At 44.1% G+C, this 13,982-nt stretch overlaps 1 protein-coding gene across 2 annotated transcripts; it reads right to left on the bottom strand.

Annotated features, from left to right (window-relative positions):
• Positions 1–577: 577 nt before the first annotated feature.
• Positions 578–13,377, bottom strand: NFU1 (NFU1 iron-sulfur cluster scaffold). 2 transcript variants are annotated; one of them, XM_081333375.1, is made up of 8 exons: positions 13,318–13,377; positions 10,521–10,627; positions 9,440–9,575; positions 8,428–8,494; positions 7,404–7,518; positions 5,558–5,621; positions 2,916–3,090; positions 578–1,953 (listed from the first exon to the last, which is right to left on the bottom strand). In XM_081333375.1, the coding sequence occupies exons 1-8, from the start codon at positions 13,356–13,358 to the stop codon at positions 1,912–1,914; spliced, it is 747 nt and encodes a 248-aa protein (XP_081189501.1). In that variant the 5' UTR covers positions 13,359–13,377; the 3' UTR covers positions 578–1,911. The 2 variants fall into 2 exon arrangements, with proteins under 2 accessions (XP_081189501.1, XP_081189502.1); XM_081333376.1 differs by lacking the exon at positions 13,318–13,377 and adding an exon at positions 11,863–11,918.
• Between the last annotated feature and the right edge of the window lie 605 nt (positions 13,378–13,982).

The raw sequence follows: 13,982 nt of genomic DNA, 5'->3' as shown, positions 1-13,982 counted from the left end.
AAGGCACCCCTCCTCTTCGAGGCAGTTTTAGGCCCTTTTCAGGACCCTCAGCAGGGTGAAATTTGGTGCGGAAGGCAGAGCCCTGCCTTCCTGTGTCCCGTCCTGCTGCGACGCAAACTGGAAGTCCTATACTATTCCCCCCTATGGGGGGGGTTCCCTCAGAGAGTGATTCAAGTCAAGATGGTGGCCACAGCCATGGGATGAAAGTCCTGCCCTCTTTTACACCTCCCCTAAAAACCAGTGGGGCTTCAGTTGCATGGCTGTGGCTACCTTGACTTTTTTGACCCCCCATCCCACAGCACCACTAAGAAACTCCTCACTGGCACCCGAGGCCCTTGTGTTGTAAATGGCGAGGCTTGCAGGAAGATACAGCAAGACTTGCCACATCACAGCAGGGTAGCAGTTTGTTATTTATTCTTCTGGCCAGCTATAATGTTTCTGCAAGTATGGATTCTACACACATAGATGGGCACATCACAGTTAACCCAACACCTTTTAGTTTGTAGTTTGTACTCCATCCTATGGGGCAAGTAAAGAATGGCACTGGCACCATGAAAAGGCAGCACAATTTTAAACATAATTTTGAGCCATGTTGCGTCTTTATTCACAATGTGCAGGCAATGTTACAAATCTAGAATGACCACACTTGTACATTCCAATTGCTTTAATTTAAACTGATGTTAAACCTTTGAAATCAGCCATCTCAAACTTCCTGGATTCTTACTCGAATGTCACCTTACAAGTGACATGTCTCAGCTGCTGTGCTTTGCCAGGTTTGAGCAGCACTGTTCTTCTATTTTCCAGAAATAGACGAAGAAGCATATAAAACTTCCAGCTTCCCATGTCTCTTTCAAAAACCCAATTTGGCAATGGAAGAGTCAGCCTGTCCCCTCAATGGCGCCCACAGATCCACAAGACTTCTTGCTGTCCTTGAGGATTGATTTTAAGAAGAAAGGCAGGGCCCATCTCCAAAAGCTCTGCCACCCAGCTTCAGGCTAAGCCATTTTTAAATTCTCCCCGCCCCCAAAAGATCTCACCTTTAAAGGAGGAGACCCAGATCCTCCTCGCTCCATGCATTCCTCTAAAATGTAAATGCACTTAGTGGACTTTATTGGATCACGACACACTCCTGCAATCACAGCATCTGCGAACACCTCACTGCAAGGAAGGAGGACTTGCAAATGGATTAGTTTGCTCCACGGATTCAAGGCATTTTTCTGGAGAAGTTCAACTTCACACGTGAGATCATCATTCTGGATCCAAAGCGTGATTATAAGTGTGCTCAGGCTCCAGTGCAAAAACTCCCTAGTCCAACTGTAAAAAGGATTTTTGGTTCCCTTGGTATTACCAAGAACTGTAGTGAAGTCTGCTGAATTTTGGAACGAAGTATTATATGTACATAAGGTAAATGACCACGGTATTAGTAATATTTTATTGAACCCATGGGCATTTTTTAAAAAATGAAAAAATTTAAACCTCCTGATGAGAGCACAATTAAAAGAATTATTCTTGGAATCTAAGTACCAGGGGGAAAAGTTTTTTTTTTTTAAAAAAATACAATGCTCTATGACCAAATCATCTCCAGAAAGTGATTACAGTGCAATGAGACAAAGCCTGCTAAATAAATAGATGATTCATATTCAGGAAGATATCTGGAGATAAACTTGAGAAAAATTTGAATCCAAGGGAGGGAGGAAGTATCTTAGAAACTGTTAGGAACATCCCTATTCTGTATGCTTTCCTCTTTTTGTTCATGGAAAGCAAAGACGGGCCACATTTTTATTATTCGCTTGTTTTCTTATACAATGAAACAAAAACTGAATTGGCCCAATGAAGAAACTGCCTTTGGGCCAATCTAGACTGACCCACCAGCCAGATAATTTCTGCCTGCAGTCCAAGGCTCTCTCTGATTCAGGTTGACTTCACTTCTTTTTCTTCATTATCATCAACAACCTGAAAAGCAACAGGAGGCAGGAAGTTACACCAAGAATATTGAGAACCAAGCCCAGAAAGTAGGACACCTTTTAAAATAACCACAACATTGGAACGTAAAGGCACGTGTTGCTTATTGCAATCCTTTTCAAATTAGAACAGGGTTGGGCAACACGACTGACTTGAGGCAAGAGCAAGAAATAGCAGACACAAAGCTAAACCTAACCCTAAGGAACCATTACAAGGTTACGCCTGACGTGCAATGAACCAACAGCTGAAACACAGGTAGTCTTTGACTTATGACCACCATTGAGCCCAAAATTTCCATTGCTAAGTGAGACAGAAGTTAAGTGAGTTGTTAAGTGAATTTCTGCAATTGTTAATCACACGGTTATTAAGTGAATCCGTCTTCCTCATGGACTTTGCTTGTCAGAAAGTTGCAAAAAGGGGATCACGTGACCCCAAAAGCACACGGCCGTCATAAATACATGCCAGCTGCCAAGTGCCTGAATTTTGATCACATGACCCTGGGGATGCTGCAATGGTCGTGTGAAAAATGGCCACAAGTCACTTTTTAAAGTGCCGTGGTAACTTTGGTCACTAAACAAATGGTTGTAAGCCGAGGACTACCTGCGCTGTTTTATTTTATTCTCTAGGCTGGAGTGAGGAGGGGTGGCCATCTGATTTGAAAGAGCAAGGCCACTGCATGGCACAGGTTCACACAATTTAGGCCAGGGATCCATGCTGCTGCACTGGAGGCCAGCAATGTTTCCCAAGACAGCATCATTCTCATCTCGCCTCGGCAGTGCGGGCAGCCTCCAAATTTGTTCAAAAAATTCCGAGATTCTGATATTAAAAAATCCAGAAGGAAACCCTAAATATGTGTCAATCTCTGTTTTAATTTTTTGCCCACACGGTGATGATTTGGGGGAAGGCTCAGAAGACAGGTGGAGCCCAGCACACGTCCTCCCAAAGGGGCTTACCTGCTCCACACCTTCCACCTCTGGAATATAGAACTGCAGCATGTTTTGTATTCCACTCTTCAATGTGACGATGGAACTGGGGCAGCTGGTGCACGAACCCTGCAGTTTCAACTGCACGATCCCGTCTTCAAAGCCCTTAAAGATGACATCTCCGCCATCCTCCTGAACTGTTGGCCTGAGGAATATTAAGCCAGATGCATTGAAACCCATAGCCACGGGTCTGCGATGGACAAAAGAGCATTACCAGTAGAAATAAATGCTCAAACGTTTCCATTACGTCTCAGAGTAAAGCTCAGATTCTTGGCCAACCCACCAGCCTTTCTCCTCTCTTTTCACATAGCCCTCTCTCCACCTTCCATGTGGCACTGCTGATTCCTGGAGCAGCCTAAAGCTCGTTACGCCACCTTCTGCTTCTCCTGGCATTAGCAGCTTTTTTTCTAAGACATCTGAGTCAAAGCTGTGGATACTCTGTTTACCCCAAAGCAACCTCTCAGCCACGTAAGCCTTCTGAGAAAAGAATCTGGCAAAATTTAGTCGCGCAAATTTAATCAGCCCGCATAAATATGCCACGTTTGCATTGTTTACTACATTCTGTCAGTGCCAATTGGGTTGAGATGGCCTGGAGAGCAGGCAGTGTTCTACTTCTGTTCCCACTCAATCCTACTCTGGCTCTGGAACTGTCACAGATCAAAAGGATCCTACTGACCCAGTTAGAAAATATGTAAAATTCACGCGCTGGCGTGAATTCTGTAACTGAGAAAGAGTAACTTTTAAGGTTAGTTTGTGAGCACTTTCATTGTTTCCTTTCATTCCAATACTGAACAACTGAAGAAGCTCCTTGGATGAGAAGCAAAATGTTTTCAAGAAAAAAACTAAGGAAGTCCAATAGCCTTTTGAAAAGCACCTTTGTGACTTCATTCCAATACTTTTACAGCAGGGGTGTCAAACTGCCAGCCCACAGGCCGGTTGCATCACGCAGAGGCTGAGCCCACCCCAGCTCCGGCCACGTGAAAAAAGTCACGCTATGTCACATCACATGACGCGGCGAGTCTGATACCCGTGTTTTACAGCAACACAAAGAGCCGTCTTTCTGTTAATCAGCTTGACTATTCAGGGAAGGTAAAACTCCATCTTTGTTCAAACTTCATTTTTCCCCCTTGAAAATTGAAATACTGCAGAGGCCAAATCCCAGAGGACATACTTCTCTCCAATGCATGGAATGAAAGCAAAAATTGTTAACTTGACTTTATATACAGGATCTTTTGATAGCCATTTGCGTCTGAAATGAAGTCATGGATTAACTTGGCAGAGGTCATATTTACCTCCACTTTTTATCGCCAGCTAATACCTGATACATCACCTCAGCTGTCAGAAGCTGAAGAATGAACACACGGGATTTAACATGAATAACACTCCTTCAAGAATGCAGTAATTCCAATGCAATGAAAATCGGAGGCTTTCCTACCTCTTGAAAGTTAATAACGAACGTCCTGTTTGCACATTTTAAAACTAACACTAACACATTTTAAAATCCTGCTAATGTAGGAATGTTGAGAGAAGCACCAAAATGTGACTACTGTTTAAAGAATTTTCAGTTGATCTTCATGTTAACTTTTTGCTGAACACAAGCAATTTAACTGAAATATTCGGGATTTGAGCAATAAGGGTGAACATGTAAGGACAGCAACATTTGTTATTACATTTGTAGCCTTCAAACACAATCATAACTCTGCAAAGCATACAATACTAAAGTTTAAAAAATATGCTACAAAGAGAAATGTCTGTGAAAAATAAAATAACTTCACAAAACCAACAGCACACTTTAGCCAAAGACCTGGGGAAGAGCCAGGTTTTAAACAAGGTCGGAGTGGCTGGTTGTTCCAGAGGGCAGGTGCTACAACAGAGAGGAACCCCCCTTTTGTGTCCCATCAGAAGACCCTCATTCACGGATCGGGGCTGGAGCATTCTGCCTGATCATAAAGGGTGGGCATAAACTATGAAACAAATGGCCCCTCTCGAAACTCAGCAGCATTCCCCAAAGGACTTAACCAATTATACTGTGGATCAATTGCACCCACATGCCTACTGGCACCTGAAGCAGCAGTAGTACAGTATATGGGTATATTGGTATATGCCAGGGGTAGGCAACCTTGGCTCTTTTATGACTCGTAGACTTCAACTCCCAGAATTCTGGGAGTTGGTCCATGAGTCATAAAAGAGCCAAGGTTGCCTACCCCTGGCATATGCCTATGTTACTGCATTCCAGGACCAACTGCAGGTTTTAAGACACTTTCAAGGGCAGTCCCATGTACAGCACACTGCAGAAGTCCAAATGCCGGGTGACCAAAAGGTGAGAGGCCATCTCAGAGGTCTTCTGGTCCACATGCAGGCATCAGTGATAAAAACTAAACCAGCGATCTCCAAACTTGGCAACTTTGACTTGTGGACTTCAACTCCCAGAATTCTCCAGCCAGCCTGGCGGGTGACCTAAGTGTTGGCCCCTGGAAACCAACTGTTTGAAATGCATTTTGCCAGTGTTTTACAAACTTGGCAGCTTTAAGACATGTGGACTTCAACTCCCAGAATTCCCCAGCCAACATAAACATTGCCTTCTATCAAGCACACACAACAGACAAAGGTACCTGATTCTGGTATCCAGCAGCTCTTTTATCATTAATACAACTTCATCGTCTTCTTCAGATGGGGCTTCAGTGGTTTATACAAAACAGAAACAATAAATCATGTTTATCTCATTTAGCAAAGTGAAAATACAGATAATCCTTGACTTATGACAACTGAGCCCAAAATTTATGTTGTTAAGTGAATTTTGCCCCAACCTCTTGTCACAATTGTTAGGGGAATCACTGCAGTGGTTAAGTCAGTAACACGGTTGTGAAGTGAATCTGGCTTCCCTACTGACTGCTTTTCAGAAGATCGCAAAAGGGGATCCCGTGACCCCAGGACACTACGACCGCCATAAATATGAAACAGTTGCAAAGCATCTGAATTTTGACCACATGATGCTACAACAGTCATAAGTGTGAAAAAGGGTCGTAAATCCCTTTTTTCACTGTCATTATGACTTTGAACTGTCATCAAGCAAATGCTTGTAAGCCGAGGACCAACGATACTGCCTTATCCAAATACATCTGGCAAATATAATTAGTCAACACACCACAGAAAATACCGAAGATGCAACCAAATCAAGCTTCACGGCTCCCCCCCCCCCGAGTAGGGAACAGACGGACAACCCACTGCAGCCAGAACGTGACACTCACATTATATCACTCAAATAACATCATTTCCATCACTTGGCATCACCTAAGAGACCCAGATTCTAATCCTCTCTTAAATGTGAAATTTTTATTTTTTTTATTTTAATTCCATTTATATCCCGCCCTTCTCCGAAGACTCAAGGCGGCTTACAAGCTTAGCAGTAGCCTTCATTCTATGTATATGCCTGCTTATTAGGGCTTTCACACACACCCCAAGCGGCATTATTACAACAGCAACTGGCAAATGACATTATGCAAATGACATACTTTTTGCCAAATTCTGTATAGTTTAAATAAGGATCTCATAATGCAAGTGACAGAACTGCAATGAATGACATACTTTGGATTTAATGGACTTTCCTGAGGAACAGGCACCCCTCGCCCAATGGTCTCTTAAATTAAGATTTTATTGTTCTTTTATAGCCCCAGCCAAGATTCAGACTTAGGGGACACAGCCTTTTTTCTCCTAGTCTCCTTGAATTAAAACAGTTTTTCCTTCTCACAAGGAAAAAGGAGAGGCGGCATTGTCTCTCTCAAACGCAGAATCACAAGGAAAGAAACCAAACAAAAATAGCTACAAGGAAAAAGCAAGCAAGCCAGCCTATTTCTATGATCCTATTAGAGCTCCAGAGGCCTTGCTAGGAGCCCTTACGAAGAACGTGAAAACTCCCTGAGCCCCCACTGGATCAGACAAAAGAAAACAGCCTTATCCTGTGTGAGTACAACAGAATACAGAATAACAAGAGTTGGAGGAGACCTTGGAGGTCTTCTAGTCCAACCCCCTGCTCAAGCAGAAGACCCTACATCATTTCAGACAAGTGGCTGTCCAACCTCTTCTTAAAAACCTCCAGTGATGGAGCGCCCTCAATTTCTGGAGGGAAGCCATCCCATTGATTAATTGCTTTATCAGGAATTCCTCCCTAGTTCTAGGTCGTGTGTCAAAGATCTGCAAGATGACAGGCCACGATGAGGGAGACCCTGGCCTTTCCTTAAATTAAAAGGGGACGGGGGTGGGTGGGAGGGCTTTGACTGCAGTGATGCACTGGCCATTTTGCAGATCTCGACCCTTTGGCAGATGCCTCTGTGTGCAGCTCTACTGGAGAGTCCAGCTTTGCAAGATGGGTGGTGCAGTGGAGCAGTAGAAGCCTCGCCCGGGCAGAGCCCAAAGGAGGTAGCTTCCCACGGTTGCCAGCATCTGAATTTGCCACTGTACCTGTATCCGTACGAGGGACCTCTTCTGTGACAATGGGCAAGCCTGAAGCATAGAAGTCCATAATAGTGGCATAGATATCGGGCTTTATTAAGTTCCAATCCACATCCTCACTTTCCTATGAAGATTAAAAAAAAACAGGCCATAAATATGGAGAAAGAACTTTACTGGATTCCTATTCCTGGACATACCAACCTCACATAAACTTCTAGGAATCTTACTAGCCGGGCAAACTCTCCAGGAGTCGTCTCCACGCACGCAGACTCTCTAGGAACTTGTCACTACACACACAGTTTCTACAGTCGTGAAGTATGATTTGTAAATGGGGCCTACCCATTAATAGTCAAAAGGACACTGCTATTTTTCATCAATTATGTCTGGGGCTGGTTTGAACAAACCCGGAAAAAGGGAGGAGGTTACGTATCACTCTTCGATCGCAAATGGCTCCGCTCATCCTTGTCTTATACATGTCAGACTGATGTCAATCAATCCAACAGAAAGACATGAAAACTAATCTTTTGAATGTTCAAACACTTACAAATGGACCTAAAATGCAGTCCAATCTCAAATAGTGGGGTGGGAGAGAAAATATTACCTTCTGCCATAGCAGAACAAACATTTACCAAATGTTACACAATGTAATGCCCAATTCATGCCCAGCAGACCAACAGAGAAAAATGTTAAGCTTTGGACTTTGGCAAACCTACAGCAGGACAGGGCACCATAACTGGGTCTGTCTTTTGTTTTATTTTTCAATTTTATGGGAAATATATTTTTACTTTAGGGGAAATGCACTTTTTAAATTTTTATAGAAATAGTTAAAAATTCTCAACACATTTCACCATTGAAAAGAATATTCTTTTTGAATTGAAATGTGATGTGTAAATCAACAGTGCAGAATTCCAAATGTTGTTCCACTGATATAAACCATCTCCGTGTTCTAATTCTGTAGCATATTGAGACAAAAGTCCATTATATGGCTAGCAATTTAGACTACCAGGCTTGTGTATAGTATTTTTAGATTTACCTTTGTGACAGTAATGAAGTCTGTTCCAAAAAATATGCTTTTAATGCCTTCAATCCGAAAGAGCTGTCTAACCAGAAAAGAAAATGAAGAGTTTGAAAAGTAATGATCACCATTCAAACTAGTCATCGAAATCCCATTTCTTCATATTGGTTCACACATGCATGTTTGTTGCTTCATGACTGCAGTTTCTATAATGCTATTATCCTAAATCCTAACTTCTTAGCTAAATTCGTTAGCATCATCTTTCCAAGAAACATGGATGGAGTTTTAAACACATCACAGCAAATCAACTCTTTCTGCTTTATATTTAATCCAGAACCTGTGCTAGTAGCAATGACTTCTAAGCTGAAAAAACTTTGTAAATAGAGATAGGTCTTATTGTGGGCCTTCAATCTTTGACGAGCAACTAGTATATGCTATGTATGGACAGCCAAGCATGCCAATTGTGGGCTAATTTGGAAGACTGATTCATAAACCTTCCACACGCCTGATAATTATGCAAATGGCCTTTTCATCCAGGACTGTGATAATTGTATACAAGGAGAAAGTACATATTAAGACTGCAGCTGCATTGAATGGCATCCCCTCCCCGCTCCCTTGGGCTCAACCACATATCCTTAGGAGATTTTTTTTTCCCTCCAAGGAAGTGCTAGGAGGAGAAACTCATTTGCGTGATCCTCAGTCATATGGAAAAGGCCTGAGCATAAATATCCACTAAAAATCAAGCCAAAAATCACCCATGTCCAAAGATTTCAAAGAGAACCAAGCTGCACTTCTCTCTCTCTCTAATATCAGTAAGATTTACATTAAATTACAATCAATTTCTTAAAAGTCCTAAGAGAGGCAAGTTCCCCCTTCTCTGATTTCCATCCCTTTACAGGAATAGATTACATGGTCTATCCTCTGATTTTGGTGTCTCCAACTGCAGTCCAGGGTATCTTTGGCCCTAATCAGGGACCTGACTGGGACAGATTTCCAAATCAACCTCACGCTACATGCCACCCCTCCAAACCTTGCTAGCGGAGAGCAGTAGGTGGAAGCAGGAGACAGGAATTCCATTGTTCTGGACTCCAGGACCGGTTTTCCTGGAATAAACTTTAAGCTGTTTGGATTTGGAGTCTCCTGCGTCTGAATAAATAGAGACCTCACTGAAATTAAGAAAAGATAAAATAAATTATTTTGAAACACAGTAATTCACCTCGCCTGGATCAGAGTAAGCTACCTTCACTGACTCTTCCTGTTCTCTCTGCCCACCAGGAAGCAGTCAGAAAAATCCAGGTGCTCCTAAGCAAGAGGATAGCAATGAAATTCTAAGGCCTTTGTCACCAGCGGTTGCATATTATATGGCCTAGAATATTCGGATCCGTAGGACACACTTGACAGTAAGAGTACAATAGAGTTGGAAGGGTCCTTGGTCGTCAAAAGCACGCAAGATACTAAGGACCTCATCCTAATTCACAAAATTCTCTTGTTCACATCTAGCATTCCATGGGCTCTTCACAATACTGCAAGATTTGGGCCATTAAAAAGAGATTAATTGGGCAGGTGTCACTGCACTCCCTGACCCATTTAATGAAATACACAGGCCTATCCCATTCTCTCCACCCTGAGGTCTGATGAAATGAGCAGATTTAAGATATTTATCTGGTGATTTTTCAGGCAGGTTCAAGTAATTGATAATCCACTAACCAAAAGTAATATTCATATTGAATATTAAACAAAATTGGACAGACATGAGTAACTCATGTGATTTGTTTAACCTTAACTGGTTAGTCCACAGAACAATTAACCCCAAACATATTGGTTTAGTGAAATATGTGGATCCAACCTAGAAAACATTAGACTCCTTTCTTTATTCTATTCTCATGCCTTTTTCCCAATTTACAAAAGCTGAAGAAAAGTGGCTTAAATCTGAGAATAGGACAAACACATCTGCCCATCACACCAAGATGACATTCTTCTAACTTACTGAGAAATTAGGCATGCGGGGCTGAAACAAAATTATTCATCATGAATACATTTTAGAAAAGAATCATAAGCATCATAAGCATTTTCATCCCACAGAACTGAAAATGCACAAGCAAAACACCCACCTGGTATCTGTGGCACTGCAGGAAATAGGAAAGATTTGTGTGGTGTAACAAAATGTTGGGGTTGTTTAATCGATACATTTGTGCTCTTTAATCCCAAATGACAAAAGCTGAATGGGAAAAAAAATACAGCTAAGAATGTCATAATTTGATTCTTAAAAACAGTTTAATGCAGGCATGTCAAACTGCTGGCCCGCGGGATGGATGTGTCACACCAAAACTGCACTCACCCCATTGCTGGCAATGGGGAAAAAGTCACGATACGTCATGCGACGTCACGTGACATTACAAGTTTGACATGCCTGGTTTAATGGAATTTCCCATACTGCAACCCAAATAATAATGATAGACTCATTAAAGGCTGAAAGCCAATAGATTTAGATTTAGTTTTGACTTGAAGCAAGGAAGAATAAATATTTCAATAAATAACACCACTGAGCAGTGAGGAAATCTGGGGACCTAAAGAATTGATGGCTGGGGAAAAATAAAAATTCTAGCAATTTTTGCTCTCCTTGCTCCTTTCCCATTTCCTTTCTCTGTATGAAAACAGATGTTGAACAGGCTGCAGGTCCTATTTGTTTGCATGTAAAGTTGCAAAAACAGGCAAGGAGAAAACTCATTTTTGGGTTACGCTTATGATTACCCTCAGCTTAGCACTACATGTGTGAATCCAGTCATTTACTTTGCAAGAACAGTCAAGAGTATTAAAGGACTCTCCAGTGATGTATAGACAAGGCTGGGGAATTCTGGGAGCCGAAATCCACACATTTTAAAGTTACTGGGGTTGAGAAATACTGCACAACATGTTTGCATTACAGACCAGGCAATCTAGATATCAGCAAGACTGCCTAGGGAAAAAAAATGAAATAAGCATCTGGCTGGCATGTTTTGGTGTGCTAGTCTTTGCCTTCCTTCTTCACAAAACTACACAGAAGATTAGAGCTTTGGAGAGCCTTTCTCTGGATAGTCGTGTGATTCCTTGCCCCTCCTGTTATTGTTTTTTTTATTAATGTAATCAGCAGGAAACTAACATGGTTCAAAGAAAAATGCTAGCTTTCGGCTCCATCCTTCTTTCTGTCATTGCCTTGGAAGTCAGACCTGGGCAACAATCCAGATCCAAAGAGAAAAAGGTGGCTCAGAGCACAGCTAGGTGCACACTTCCTCCCTTCAGCAGCACCTTAAATCAACCGTGTCTTTAAGACCTTGCTCAGAGGTGTGACATTTGGATTCCTGCAAGCTTTGAAGCGCACTCTCCCCTTCACCCCCATTCAAAATCCTTTCCCCCACAGAAGCTGTGAGACCCTTGGAGAATGAGGAAGGGGGTAATGCCAGGGCTCCTAAGCACCTGTGAGAGACCATTAAGCACGAAGTCTGTAATTCTGTCCTGCAGAGACAAAAACAGTGACAAACTAATTGCCGGTTTTTAAACTAATCGTTCAGGCAGGGGGATCTGGATGGGCAGCAAAACATCTTTTGTAGTTGAGTGCAGATTTGTTTTTGTGTGTGGTTTTTTTATTAACCTGCATATCCTTTTACATGTTTTAAGTTCTTTGTGTAGTTTTTAATTGCTACAAGCTGCCCAGACTCATGCATTCAACTGAACAAACGAAGGTCCAGTAACTCCAGACCGTCCTAAAGCTAAGGCAGAGCACCCAGTTGACCAAACCTCCGAAAGAGCTTCTTAGAAAAAGCTGTTTAGAGCCCATTCAGCAAATTCAATGCAGGTGACCTTGCTAAGCCAGATCTTTGCTAAGCCAGGTTGAAAACTGAGCTGCTGGGTGGGGGGCAGAAGTGACAAAACTCCTGCAAAGAGGACCAGCCAATGGTGCCATCTCTTCCCTACTTCCTGCACTTTTTTTTGGGGGGGGGGATATCTCCAAACGTGACCACTTTAAGACTTGTGAACCGACTCCAGCTGGCTGAGGAATTTTGGGATTTGAAGCCCACAAGTCTTAAAAGTGGCCCCATCCTACAAGAAGCATCAGCCCCTTTGCAGGAGTCCTATTTTCCGCCTCCCCCTTCGGAGACCCTCCCCAGAAGGGATGACTGACAGCTTCAAAGCAGTCTAGAGCAGGAGTAGGCAACCTTGGCTCTTTTATGACTCATGGACTTCAACTCCCAGAATTCCTCAGTCAGCTACGCACAACACACTGGCCTCACAAGTCAATCATACACAGAGTTATTTCCCGTTCAGGAGCCTGACAGCCCATGGATCAGGGGTAGACAACCTTGGCTCTTTTAGGACTCATGGACTTCAACTCCCAGAATTCCTCAGTCAGCTATGCATAGCTGACTGAGGAATTCTGGGAGTTGAAGTCCATGAGTCCTAAAAGAGCCGAGGTTGCCTAGTCCTGCTCTAGAGAGAGCCTGTCGGGGGGGGGGGGTTGAACGATGAGAAGAGAGTTGAATTGAGGCCTCCATAGCACACCCCTCACCCCCTTTCCCACCACCTGCTGTGGGATGGACTACAACACCCATAACAGGAAATAAGGGGGAACGCGAAAGCGGGCAGCGAGTGAGGCAGGCCAGTTTCCAAAAGACATCAGCCGAAGGGAGGGGGAGAGTCTGGCTGGGGATCATGGGGGCGAGAGTTCAAGACTTCCCAAGGAAGATCCAGGCGGCGGGGGGGGGGGGGGGCTGGGGAAGGACGCCGCGGCCGAGGAGAACGGGGGAGGCAGGGCAGGGCAAGGGCGGCTGAGGATCAGGGGCGCTTTGAGGCGGGGAAGCCCCTGGGAAGGGAGCGGCCTAGGCGCCCCAACTTGGGGGAGGCCTCAAAAGCGGCGCCCCTCCCGCCACCTACCGGCCCCCCAGCGCCGCAGCCAGACGCCGCGCGGCCGCCATCTTGCCGCTCTCCGAGGAAGGACCGCGCAGGGCTGAGTGCGCAGGCGCCTGAGGAGCCCTCCGCGCGCGGTATCGCGCCCAGAGCGGCCTCTACCGGGCGGAAGCGAGAAATGCAGGCTGTTCGATCCGAGACGCCCGGGAGGAGCCGCGCTTGGGGGCCGTGGGAAAGTGGGGGGCCCGCCCGCCCCCCCCTCCCGTGGGTTGCAGCAGCTCCCCGGCTGTGGAGGAGCCGAGCCAAGGAGGATTCTTTCCCCTTTTTCCCTTTTGTCAGGACAGGCTAGCCCAGGGGTAGGCAACCTCGGCTCTTTTATGACTCATGGACTTCAACTCCCAGAATTCCTGAGCCAGCTATGCTGGCTCAGGAATTCTGGGAGTTGAAGTCCATGAGTCATAAAAGAGCCGAGGTTGCCTACCCCTGGGCTAGCCCATTTCTAACCCTGCGGCTGGCTTTGCCTTAATTGTGCCATATTTATTTATGGAATCAATTATTTTTTAAACATTTTATTAAGATGTAAAGTAAAATACAAATAGTTAGGACACAATGGGGAGGAAAAAGGGAGAAGAAAGGGAGGGAAAGGAAGGAAAAAGGAAAAAAAGAGGGATCGACTTCCAACTTCCCCTGTT

Source organism: Vipera berus (genome assembly GCF_964194415.1).
Source record: "Vipera berus genome assembly, chromosome: 8".
Lineage (NCBI taxonomy): Eukaryota > Metazoa > Chordata > Lepidosauria > Squamata > Viperidae > Vipera > Vipera berus.
This window is presented reverse-complemented; position numbering and strand designations above follow the sequence as displayed.

Excerpts from the sequence above, each read along its gene's own strand:
- NFU1 (XM_081333375.1), bottom strand. The coding sequence starts at position 13,358 with ATGGCGGCCGCGCGGCGTCTGGCTGCGGCGCTGGGGGGCCG. Across the intron at positions 7,519-8,427 it reads ACTTCATTACTGTCACAAAG|GAAAGTGAGGATGTGGATTG; the intron begins GTAAATCTAAAA and ends TAATCTTCATAG. Across the intron at positions 1,954-2,915 it reads AGGTGGAAGGTGTGGAGCAG|GTTGTTGATGATAATGAAGA; the intron begins GTAAGCCCCTTT and ends GTTGCTTTTCAG.